The 13,163-nt window shown below is 41.6% G+C and overlaps 1 protein-coding gene across 1 annotated transcript in view; it reads left to right on the forward strand.

The window, feature by feature from the left end:
• Window positions 1–8,955, forward strand: part of LOC107653726 (nuclear receptor-interacting protein 1-like) — a 31,732-nt gene extending 22,777 nt beyond the window's left edge. Inside the window, 2 exon segments of the mRNA XM_016440526.1 lie at window positions 6,308–8,805; window positions 8,807–8,955. Coding sequence (XP_016296012.1) covers window positions 6,682–8,805; window positions 8,807–8,881 — 2,199 coding nt within the window. The 5' untranslated portion in view covers window positions 6,308–6,681 and the 3' untranslated portion in view covers window positions 8,882–8,955.
• Window positions 8,956–13,163: the final 4,208 nt, after the last annotated feature.

The raw sequence follows: 13,163 nt of genomic DNA on the forward strand, positions 1-13,163 counted from the left end.
GGGGGGGGGGGTGGTGTGTTATAGTTCAATGCCGTTGGGTTACCAGGAGGAGGAAGTGAGAGGGTGGGGTTCTGCCAGGTGGCGGATGACAGAGCGTCACATGACAGTGTCAGTGTGTCAAGGGCGCAGACATCAGCAGCGCTGCGGCAGCCTGTTTTTTCTCTTCATTCGTTTTGGGGTTTTCACTCTAGTTTTATAGCTCCTGGCTGTCTTCACACATCAGTTCGGAGAGGATGGCAGCTTCCTGTGTGTTCCTGTGCTGCTTCTCTTTCTACTCTCCAGCTGTGTGTGAAACTGCCAAGGTAAGGTTGTGTCCTCTTGTTAGAGGCGATTAATGATACTGGATGTGTAAAAAGTGAATTATTCCTGCTGATGTAAAATGTGCTGTTGGGTTTACTGTCCTGCTGCCTTGTTGACCACAGAGCGGAGGGGACTAACAGCACAGTGGCTAGCCGTGGCCTACCTGTTAGTTACACACTCTCACAAATTGAGCCCTACGGCTTATGTGGTGATGTGATTTTGAATTCCGCTCAACACATCAAGTCAACATTTCACGTCTTGTTTCTTCTTCTGCCAGTCATTTTCTTTCACCGTTTCATTGTCATATCAATAAAAGAGATGTGGCCTAGCAGTTAGTGGATGCTTTGACATGCTGGATAGTAGTTCTGGTGCGCATGTGAACCACGTTTGAATCTCGGGTCATTTTCTGATCCCACCCTTGTCTCCCTGTTGTTTCCTGATGATTTTCCATTGACTATTAAATTAAAGGTAAATAAAGATTAAATAAATAAAGTGTAAAAGCAGATTAATAAAAAAATAACTATAAAATTATATTTAAAATAATTATATAAAATAAAAATACAAAAAATAGATTTTTTTATGTTTTTGAAAGAAGTGTCTTATGCTCACTAAGACTGCATTTATTTGTTAAAAAATACAGTATGAAATATTGCAAATTTGAAGAACTGTTTTCTGTTCAAATATATTTTAAACTGTAATTTATTCCTGTGATGGCAAAGCTGAATTTTCAACAGTCGTAAGTGTCACAAGGTCCTTCAGAAAGGAGGATTTTTAGTTTTTCCTAGATTATTTGAAAGTTCAAAAGAATAATTTAATGTGTCCTTACTGAATAAAAGTATTAAAATAGTACTTGTAAAAAAATGCTAATAAAAATAAATAGTACTTTTGAATGGTAGTGTACACTAAAAAATATAATCTGTGTCCATCAGGATTACATAATAATTGTATTCCAAAGGGCCTTTATTTATACCAGCATGTTTTTTTTCTCCACTTTTATTGTTTTGATTGTGGAAAGAGGACAGGAAATGATGGCGGGAATGGGATTAGGGAAATTCTATGAGCTGGATTTGAATTTGTGTTGATGACAAATTATTTTTAAACTTTATTTAGCCTATATTTTTTGTGTGCAGATAGAGAGTGAGTCTGGGAGGTGGGGTTTAAAGATTCATCCATCCCTAAATTATGATAAATTGGTTTTCTCCTCTGACATACCTTTCCCCTTGAGTGTTTATATGGGTGATTGCTCATGTGTTTTTTTGGTGTTTACCTCGGGCGCATCTGTACCTGTGTGTGTGGCGGCTACAGGTGCGTGTTTGGTTTCTGTTTTGTATATTCCTGGCTGTAAATGTGTCCACTTGCGTGTGTTTGTGTTCAAATGGGGCCGTGCAGCTGGGGTTGTACTCCAGGTTTGACTTTCACCTTGTTTCCCCCGTAGCTGTTTTGAAAGTGTCGAGTGGAACGACCATGTAATCTGTACCCACACAGCCTTGAGGGCAGCAGTGATCAGCCCAGCTGTTTTCTCATTCCCTCCAGTCAAGGAAAGAGTTGAAATGTGTGTTTGAGTGAATGTGTGAGAGCGAATTATTTGTGTGTGTGGAGAGAGAGATTCGTTAGTATTCTGCTGAGGAGTCCTGCCGGTAGAGCAAATTGATTACCACACTTCACCTGTCTGAGCCTCCTGAGATCTGCAGCGAAGGCGCCCATTCTGTCTGCGCTCCCGTCGCCTCCGTAACGGAGGGCCGCTCTCATTAGCCGTCATTAAACAAAGCTTATAGTCGGGACACTGTTGTCTTACGTAGTTCTAGAAAGTGTGAAGATTGCTGCTATAGTCCTGAGGACTTTCTTGAAGTGGAGATTTCTAGCAGTTGTTAAAGGTGTTTTCTTGGAGGGGAATGGATCGTTTGTGCATTTGTGTGTGCTTTAAATTGAATCATCCGTCTAGGTGACCTTTTGAGTAAGACTGCGGTAGCATGGGAATTCATATCTGTGCTAAACACTTGTGAAGAGCTGAAGAATGAACCTGAATGCACCACAGTTGCATGCCATTCAGAACGGTATTCCAACTTGAAGTAGAAATGAAATCTGAAATTGAACTAGGACTTACATTTGAATTTTAACTAGAACTAAAGTTTGAATTTGAATAGTAGAATTAAAACAAAAATCATTCCAAAAAAACAAAATCACAATGGAAGAACACTTTATTTCCTTCCTTTCATGCCATTAGCTGTTACATTTCTTTGAATTGCAATTCTGTAAATTCCACTTCCTATCATTTGCAATTCAAATTCCAGTTTATCTTCTTGTGGGAATGGCCAATTCAATTCAAAGCTTAGAGGTGTAGCAGGATCTGTGGTGTAGTAGTAGTAGGAGCAGCGAGGAGCAGGGTAAGATCGATTTGGAACTGCCTGTGTTGTGATTAAGGAGACAGCGGGTGAGTAGATATGGAGGAGTTGGCAAGTGGAGTCAAAGTGTTTTCTGCGAGTAGCAGGAGTGTGTGCGCTCTACAGCCCCAGTGATAAGAGTGGAGAGTGAATGAGATGCTGTAATTGTACTCGGGTGGCATTTCGTTGGCAAGTTCTGCCAACATTTTTGCCAACTGGAATGATGTGCCAAGAGGAGGAACCCAGGTGCGTTGTCTTTTCATTGGTTAAGTGCACTTAATCAATTAAGAAATTTAATAGAATCTCTGTTTTGAATGTAATTTCTAGCTGTACACTGAAGTTTATAAATATGAAAGTACTGGAGTTCCTTATGAGCTGAGCAACAGAATTTAATGAGCTGTAGGAAATAGTGACCTTATGCAATTATATTGTATGAAATTTATGGCACTAAGTAATTCAGTGTAAAATTTAGACTTGAATTTTATTTATTTGATTGTATTAATGTACCATTTTATTTTATATTTTATTTTATTTGTTACATTTACAACCTCTTTTTCTAAACAGCACAATCAAAGTCTGTTTTTGTGTGTCTTTTACTTTATTTGATTTTTTCCCATTTTTACAAATCTCTTTTTTTTTTTAATATGATTTAAAAATTCTAAGGAAACAGCAAGTTTAATTTGTAGTGTTTACTAACTGGTCATGTTTCTCTTAAATAAGATCACTGTGAAAGGGCATTTTTGTTTTGTTCCTTAGCCAGTTTGTTTGTTCTAAATGACTTGGTTTTAGATGTAGCGTACTCAGTTTGCAGAGCTCCATGGGGCTGTTTATTTGCTCTATGTTTTACTTCAAAAGAGCAAAAGTTCACTGATGTGGACGTTTCAGTCGTGTTTGTTGAGGTAGCACGTCGCTCCCCTTATTTAATTTTCTCGAGCTATATTGAATTTACAAAATCTGTCCGGCGTATCTGAGTGAACACCAGCTGCCTACGATAACATGATGGAAAGCGATTCACACGGCTCCCTTTCCTTTAAAATTTCTTTAACCTTGGCTTACCTTTAACACCGGGGAAGCGTCTGCCAGTGTGGTGTCAGATATTAGTGATTCGTGCAGCAAGGACTGGGTTGTCACTTTTTATTAACACAGAGCGCTTTGCATGGACTCCAGCTGTTGCGTGCACTGAGACTAAGACGCACTTGACCTTGACTCGCGGCACAGTTCCTGCGGCTCACCCTATTTTTAATCATGCATTTTAAATGGTACAAATGGATTATGGTTCCTTATAATGGGGATCATTCATTAACCTTTTTTTTTGTTAGGGTACTTTGTGGGACAGGTTGAATTCCAATTAATTTCCTACCCCACATGCAAGGAACGCCAGATTGGCTTTGGATATCAAATCCCTGACATTTGCGTCAAGAAGTCCAGCATTCGCAGTTAAGGCCATTTTTTTTGTCCAGCTCCTCAAGGGAAATTGCCTCTCAGCCACTGATGATGGTTTGACCTTCCTGCTCATGATGTCTGGGTGAGCAAAGAAAGACGTCCTGCCATGATAAAGCTTCCTGTCTGCCACTGTTCCCTTCACCCCTGGCTAGTGAAATCACTTAAAATGCTGTTGGGTGTGAATGTTTGACATTGTCAGAGATAATGGATAATCACTTGCAGACCGCTGGAGGGAGAGAGACGGAGGGGAAAAGAGAGAGAGGGAGAGAGAAAACATTTTGTATTTCTTGTGCAAAAGGGTCATGTGTGGGAAAGGCGAATGGAGGGTATGCTGTGAGATCGCACCTTAGACCTGTATTTCCTGTCCCATGTATGCCTGCTTCTTCTCAAAATAAGGTCTTAGGAAATACAAGTCTTATTTGCTGGAATCGTTGATTTGAAGAGTCTCATGTTGTTTTGGACCCCAATTTCAGGATTGAAGCTCAGAAGAAAGAAAGTCATATATTATAAGTCTCATTAAAGTGACATGAGGGTGAGAAAATTATAACAGAATTTTCATTTTTGGCTTTACTATCCCTTAACAGTTTCCTTTTGTTTTCATGGACGAGATCTAATCTAGCATGATCCGATTGTAGCCCAGTATTGATTTGTCTTGAATGATGTGTTTACTTCATTGTTCTTATGGTCCAGTTTTTCAGCCTGTCTGTTTATCTTCTTTCTCCACCTGTCCCAAGTTTGAACTTTTATTTGTAGGGTAGCAGCACCTCCTTTGGCAGGAAATTAATCTTAATCTGCCACATAAAGATTAGCGTGAGACGTCAGATGGCCTCGTTCTAGCAGGTTGTCCTCTTTGTTGTTAAATTTAGGTCAGTGGCCCAGGCTGATCCTGTAACTGAGACTGAATTAGTTAATGAATTAGTTTTACTATTTGCCATCCTTGCAGTCGTAACCTGTTGCACCCGACCTTTGCAACTTAATGCAGTTTGCATCAAATTTAAATGTGTGTGACCTTGTGCTGATTCTCGCAGGATTTTCCTGTCATGTCATCTTGAGGATCTTAAGTTACTATGGCACATTCAGGATATTCAAGGCGTGAGCGTGCTGTTGAATTGCTGTAACAGCATCCCCAGTTCAAGGTCGAGTTTAACTCCTCGGCAAACCGCTGTAACATGTTACCCCGTTGCTGAAGGGGCAGGACATGGAGGGTAAGATGTTCTCTGGCAGCTGAGCACTGCTTTAGGGGAGCTGGAATCCTGTATTAATTAACCTTTGTGGTGGTGGCCCTGACAGTGGGAAGTCAGGAGTGTTTATGGAAGCAGTTCTGACAGAGTTCAGACCCGTCGAGCGAGCAGCCAGCGGTGCTGTCATGTTATCTGATGCCGTGGCTCTGTGGAGGAGCGGTCTGACAGGTGTGCCATGTGTGCCCCTCTACACCTGCCAGCCCTGCTGAGCCACTACTGGCCTGAGCGTGAAGGGCTGCTGACAGCCGTTTTTAAATGGGTATACACTTCTTTAATCCTGTTATGCCAGGGAGACTGTCATATCTGAGAAAGAAGAAAAACTTGTTTTACTGAATTTAACAAAAGTTTTAATGTTTTTCTGTCATAATGTAATTTGTTATTTGCACACATGTGAAAGAGAGTCGTTTTAAATGTTGCAGGTGAATTTTGTGGGTGACTTTTGTGATATAAGTGGACATTTTTAAGCACAGCAGGCAAAACGTTGTCCATCTTACTAACAAAGTTTAAGCAAATATCTATCTTTTGAGCAAACATTGTCTGTGATTTAAAACAAAAACCTTAAGATATTCATTTACTCTCCCTAATCTGTGAACTGACAACTCTCAGAAATGCTCAGCAAGTAATGGATATAAAAAGACCTTCTTTACACATGAGAACAAACATTGAGAGGTCCTGAAATGTTCTAAAGAAAAAGTTGGGTGGCAGAGCAGTTTGATTGACAGTTGCTGCAAGAATGTTCCTATAAAGTTAAGTTTCTATAAAGAGTTTGTCCAACACAAGTTTTATGTTCACTCTGAAGTTTTCTTTTTTTTTAATTAGTTCTTCTGTGATAATTGGTTTTGACAGAGACTTCAAAGAAAGTTACAGTGGTTATTTTGATGATGCTGGGATGTTGACGCCTGTCACTCATGTAGTGTTTTGTTTTCTTTTCTTGTGCTGTAGGTTCCCGTGTGGCCACGTCTGAGATCAGAAGAGCAAACAGGCAACGCTGAGCCATTGGTTCCTCCCAGAGGATCTCCCAAATATAGAGCTTATGGTTCATCAGGACAGAGAAACCTGCTCATTCCTCTGGTTGTACTTACAACATATTTTAAAGCAGTGCGGATTTACTCATAGAATGCGCAGCGATGCCAGCTGGGTTTTCGTGCTTGACATTACAAATGCCCACTGGTCCTGTATGTAAAACTCTTTGACTGAAAAGGAACAAAATCCAAAGCACGGTTGGAGTTCTCTGCTCTCATCATTTATGGCACAGATCTTACTAAGACATTTTCATTAGTTGTAAAACATCACATCAGGGCATCCTACTGTTGAACATGACTCATGGGGTGGAGTCTGGCACTGAAACTCACCAGGATTCTGCTGCTTTAACATATCTGGAAGGTTTGCTAATGCATCCGGTCACCACTGGACCTGCTGCCACTGCTACACAGAGGTCAGAACCTGTCCAAAACAATGAAGAGAATGCCAACAGGGTGACTAGGGTGTTTCAGCTCCCTAACCATGGCTCCCCCTCACAAGACAAGCGTAGCCCACCTAGTGCGGCCTCACAGCACCTTAAAAAAGCCAGGCTGCTTCGCTCAGGAGCATGGAGTGAAGATGACAGCCAGAAACAAACAGGCACTGTAGCAGAAGTGAACGGACAGAGAAAGCAGCACTACAAAGGAGGCCTGGATGGCTCTGAGCAGGGGGAGAGCACCTTGCTCGCTTCTCTGCTGCAGTCCTTCAGCTCTCGGCTGCAGAGTGTCGCCTTGTCACAGCACATTTCTCAAAGCCACAAACTGCTCGACAGGGACAGCAGTGAAAGTGCTCCTGCTGATAAGGAAACCTACCAGAGTTACGGCACAGCATCAGGCCGCCTAAAAAGCCTCATGAGGAAAAGCAAGCAACCGAACCATAACACCGTGCCTTACTGTCGGCAGAGCAACCAGAACCGAAGCTCAGATTCTCCTCATTCTTCTCAAAGCTCTGCCCAGCCCACTAGCTCTGAATCCATGTCCTGCACTGAGCGACTCAAGGCTGTTGCCAACATGGTACACACTAGGTCCAGTCCGGCCCCTTCACCCAAGCCCAGTGTCGCCTGCAGTCAGCTAGCCTTGTTGCTGTCCAGCGAGGCTCATCTACAGCAGTACTCCAGAGAGCAGGCCATAAAAGCACAATTAACCAGTAGATCAGCCAGCGAGAGGCTAGCAGCCATGGCTACTCAACAAACGCAGGATAAGAGGCCTCCCAGCATGGGGCAGCCAACAACTGCCCCAGACATGCTAAGCCCCTTAAATGTTCAAAACGGAACACTCCCCCCACCAGCAGTAAACTCCAGCAAAAAAAGCCCTTCCCTTTCCTCACCCTCCATGAGACCCCCCAAAGAGAGACGGCCCTTCGACAGACATGGTCGACCGCCACAAAACTGCAGCAGCCTGTTGCTCCTACTTCTGAACAATCACAACTCCCAGCAGCAGCTCACCAGAAATGGACACCTGGAGGATGACTATGGCATCCTCCCGAGCCAGGCCTCCTCTCTGCAGTCTGACAGCGAGTACTCCAGCCAAGATAACAGCTTGACCAAAGACAGCAGTGATGCTGTGAGCTTCTCCAGCTGTTCCCCCATCGACCTCTCCATGAAAAGCAAAGCGCTTAGCCAAAAATCCGAAGCCTGCTCTTCCTTAACCCCCTCTGTGGATAAGCTCACAGAGTCTCTCATAAACACGTGGAAGCCGGACCCTTCTGTGCCAAAGGTCCGTGAGGCCACAGATCTGGATACCAGCCCAGATGTGAAATCCCATGATAAGGTCACTCTAATGCAGTTACTGCTGGACCGCAGAAATAACGAGAAGGTAAACAAAAGTTCAGTTAATCCTAGTTTGCGGCCTGACGCAATAATCAGCAGCTTGACTGCAGGCCCACTTAAACGGATTGGCACACCTGAGGACAGCAGAACGTGGAGTCCTCTGGACCGGCAAACAGCTACCTTCAGCTCGATCTCCCCTTCATACTCCTTTCCCTCACCCCATGCCCAGTCCAGTCCCTTAGATCTGTGTAAGTCTAAAGCTCACTCAAGTGAAAAGACACTGGAACCTCCTTTCAGTGCCAGCAAGCTACTACAAAATCTGGCCCAGAGTGGTAAAAACAACTTGTCACCCTCTCCCCCTCACAAACTGACAAGCAGAAGGCAAAGCCCAGAACTTGAGCTTGACAAGCCTCAGGCACGATTGGATCAACGTGTTGTTCCACACAAGCGGAACAGAGCCTCCATGCTAGATGGAGGTTCCCCTCCTGCACTCCCAGCTCATAAATGTGAGCGATCACCCTCTGCGTCAACACAGATAGAAAACCTTCTTGAGAAACGCACGGTACTGCAGCTTCTCCTGGGAACAGCTTCCCAGAAGGAAAGAACCAGTGGGCACAGAGTCTTGGAAGAAACCTCAGGGGGACTGGAGAAACCTCAGAGGGACTCTGTCAACTGTGACAGCTCAAACGGACCTTCTCCGCAACTTAAGATCAAAACTGAGCCAGTAGAGGAGAATCTTTCATCAGATAGCTCTGATGATGGGGTGTACAATCAGAGACGATCATCACAACACTCACCTATTGCTGAAGCACGGGACACAATAAAATCTGAGCTATGTCCTACAGAAACAGCTGCTAAATTTGGACTTCTCAGCCAGCTTTTGAAACAGCAGAATGCTACCTACCATTCAAACCCACATACCAGGCTCCTCAGAAACTCTGTAAAAGAGGAGCCAGTGGATTTTCAGAGCCCCGTTCCTAAGAAAAGAAAACTGTGCATTGAGCTAGTAGAGCACCTAAGTAATGAACTCTGTCAGCCATCTCAAGATACCACTAGTGACAATCTGGTGTCTGGAACACCTAAATTTAATGGTAGAGGGCTGGCAAAACCAAAAGAAGAAGAGTTAGTAGGAAGTCCTAGGAGCAAAACCCCTCTCTCCAGAGAAAGCCAAGGCTTCAATGTTCTTAAGCAACTCCTCCTGTCAGAAAACTGTCTGAAAGAGCTATCCGAACCCAGAGGGACCCCAAGTCCCTTCATCCCTCAGGCAAACTGTGCAGCCAATGGGAACTTAACCCAGTCTTGTTTCCCTCAGGAGTTGTCGTACTTACCGTGGTACCCCTATTCTCTCAATACAAATCCCAAAACACCTGCACCTGTTGATACCACTGGGGGGTCGCTAGTTTGGGCTAAGGGCTCTCCTAAAGCCAGTCCTAAACCTGTTAAAAAAGAACCTGAGGGGTCTCGTGGAGAAACTTTTATCAGGGAGGAGAGATCCAGTCCAGACTCACCCCCTTTAACCAGGTCTAATCCGATTCTTTACTACATGCTTCAGCGGGGGAACGGTCAGCTCAGACCTGAGATCCCGGATCAGGTGCAGCCGGCCCACTGCGTCATGGGTGCAAAAGTGGAGTCGTGTATTGACTGTGAGCACAGAATAAACTCTACAGTCCACAGACAGACTCACAGCTAGAGAGAAGAGAGCCTAAACGGCTCTATGGAAAAATGGTAGATATGAACTGCCAAAGACTGAGAGAAGCTGAAGAACTGTGTGTATGTTCATTTGTCTATAATATCGTTTTTTTTAATTTTAATTTAAAAACAGAAACTGAATAAATGTAACCATGGGACATGGTAATTCAGTTTAAAACATTTGGCTTTTTGCCACTGCTTTAAATGATTAAATTTGTCCATTTGTTTGATTTGTTATTTTTACTGATGTCATAAAGTGATGCTCCATGATATAATTATTTTGTATACACATATTGGAATGTTTTTTTTTTTGTATGTATGCTAAGCTAACTGCTTTGTCCAGCACAATGTAAAATGTCCACCATGAAAAGCTTTTCCTTTTTCCACAACTGAAACATTTATGAAGAACATCCTATTATGTGTATTATTGATGAATCCAGAAATGTTACTGCTAATTTCACAATATATTTATCTACAGCCAAATCAGGACCCTTTTCATTTTATTGAGGCAAAGAAAATTGTACATTCTAAGCACAATATTGGATTAGTGGCATTGAAATGTCCAGTTATAAAGTATATTTTCTTACAGCAGAATTTAAAGGAATGTCAGTGTAATCTATCAGGTATCTTTCTTGTAAAGCTAGCTGAGGTCAAGAGGGTTTTCACATGTGATCGCAAGGCAGCAACATTTACTGGAATGTTCTATAATCGTAGCGTAGTCAGATTTACAGTGCTTTATTTTTCATCAGGAATGAAACTATAGCTGTTATGTGGTGATAATGGCATGACGTTTAAAGGGGTCATAGGATTCTACATGCACTTTTACAAGTTGTTTGAACTGAAATGTGTTTTGGCAGTGTGTGTACACAACCACTGCGTCTGTTCGCGCGAATCATTCATGATCCAGCCTCAAATGAATCCTTGCAAATCGCCTTTCTTAATAATGTGCTAATTAGCAAGTTTCATGATGAATGCGGCTGAAGTAAACGGTCTCTCTGAGAGCAGCTCAGAAGAGAGGGGCGGGGTCAGCATAGCTCATTAACATTTAAACCCTTTAAAAAAACCTGAGTGTCATATTTTTAGCCAATGAAATTTATCTTTTTACAATTTCTATAATTTGTTGTTTTGTATCTTATCTAAAAATCCTATATGTAGCATTTACGGTGTTGACAAGAATTTGAATATTGAAAGAATATTGAAAGAGATGATGCAGTTTGTCCACCAAAGCCATGAGGGGTAATTATGATATTTATGGATACTGTTTGAATCAGACACTCTACTGAGAGAAGGGATTGGAATTCAGTCTGATTCTTTTGTTTTTTATGTTCACTTTATTTGCATCTTTTCAGGTTTTTTTTTTTTTTTCCAGATAAAGGCCCATCACTCGAGTCTTAAACATTATCCAAAAAAATAAATAAATTACAGATTTTATTCCACGTTCTCTGTACGATTCATATGTTTTTACAATGATTAGACACATTTATGTAAATATTGTTATCAAGATAACTAGTTTGTATTGTTCAAGACAAAAAAAAAAGTTTTTAACGTCTTGCATTGTACATAAGAAAACTGTAATAATGTAAATATGGGTACTGGAGGACGACACTTTTCTGCATGTCTATGTTGTGCTAACGATAATCTTTGTTCACATCTACTGCTCTGTCCGAGGCTCTTTGCTGCCTGTAGCATGCACACGCATGGGAAGTCCCTGTGTTATGGGGAAATGTCAAGTGTTAAAATAGATGTTTTTATCATGGCGAGATGGGTACTTAAACCATAATCGTCTGCAAATGCAGTCCTTGACTGTTCAAACCTGCGGAAATATGTGCATATTTTTTCCTGAATGGTTTTGTTTGTTCTCGGTTAAAAAAAAAAAAAAACTAAAAACAACATTGCTTTGTTTAATTTAGAGACACTCTGCAATGTTGTGGCTTTGCATTGTGAATAACTAAAAAACTTGTTCTCATATACTCTGTGATGACTGGAGACTTTTGGTTTTCTTAAAATTCTGTCTTTGGTGTTTATTTGCACTGATAGTGTAATAAAATATTGAAATGCACAGAACTGAATGAAGGTTTGTCATCTTTTGCCTATATTTACATATGCAAGGTTACAGCGATTTTTAATAAATAACCTTACAATGAGGCCAGAGGTAAAATTTTAACCCTTGACAGTTGTCGGTTTTACAGATGAACATGAGTGAACCAGTCGAAAACAAGCTTTCAAGATAGTTTTTTTAACTGCTCAGATGTACACAGAGCATCTCCAGGCAACTAAGTGTGAGAATCAGGTTAACCAACAACACTTAACATTTGAACCACCAGCATTCATCGTGACAATCACAATCATCAAGTGAGCGCAATATATAAAAAGACTTTCCAAACGGGTATTTGCATGACTGCCAGTTATCAACAATAGCAGGAAAGAGATGGTAAGGAGGATTTGGAAAACATTGTTTCGTAATTATGGGAAAACGGGTAGTTGGCTTCTATTTTGTAAAGTGCCTTGTCCAACCATTGTGAGAGAAATGCATTGATCTCAATTTTGCACTTCCTTTCGGCCACTTAAAACAAACGTCAGAATAAACATTTCGAGCCAAAATTGGTGCATTGCATGCATAAGGATTATTACATTTGCCCATTGTCCTATACATGCATTTGTAAAAAACAAAATCAACAATCTATCAAGCCTAGAGGCATTTATTTTAAAGAAAAATTACACAAGCATGCATTCTATGAAAAATATTTCACAGTATTAATTTGTTAGGTTTTAAATTACACAATATAAAACAATAGAACTGTATAATACATGCAAAAATGACTTGAGTTATGATATTTTGTTACCATTTTTAAGTGTGATGAAAATGTCAAACTTATTTAGGGGCCGCTGTAAAGTGATTTTACATTTCACTGCATGTTTCCACTTACAGGCTCTTTCTGAAGGAGAGGCTTTTGTCTGCCTTCTTTCCCCTTCCTTAATCCTCTAACGAGGTTTCTTTTCTTCAACTTCACATAATCTTTCCTCCATGTGAACTTCTCCATCCAGAGATGCTTATCATGCTTGAACTGCCAGTAACCCCCGGTTTCCTTTTGGCTTCAAAACAGAGGAGAGGGCAAAGGCACAAGTCACACGTCTGAGCCGGGGTCAGCGTTTAAAGCGCCCAAGCGGCCGTTTGTCTGTCTCACATCCTCTGATATCCTGTGCCGGTGGATGGGGGGTTTGGAGGTGGCCCAGAAATCTACTTACAATTTAACTACAGCCCACTACACAAAGGAAATGGTTTGGTCTTCCAGGAAGACAAAGTACTCGGGTCAGCAAGGT

Source organism: Sinocyclocheilus anshuiensis, unplaced genomic scaffold (genome assembly GCF_001515605.1).
Source record: "Sinocyclocheilus anshuiensis isolate Anshui unplaced genomic scaffold, SAMN03320099.WGS_v1.1 scaffold315, whole genome shotgun sequence".
In the NCBI taxonomy this organism is placed as follows: domain Eukaryota; kingdom Metazoa; phylum Chordata; class Actinopteri; order Cypriniformes; family Cyprinidae; genus Sinocyclocheilus; species Sinocyclocheilus anshuiensis.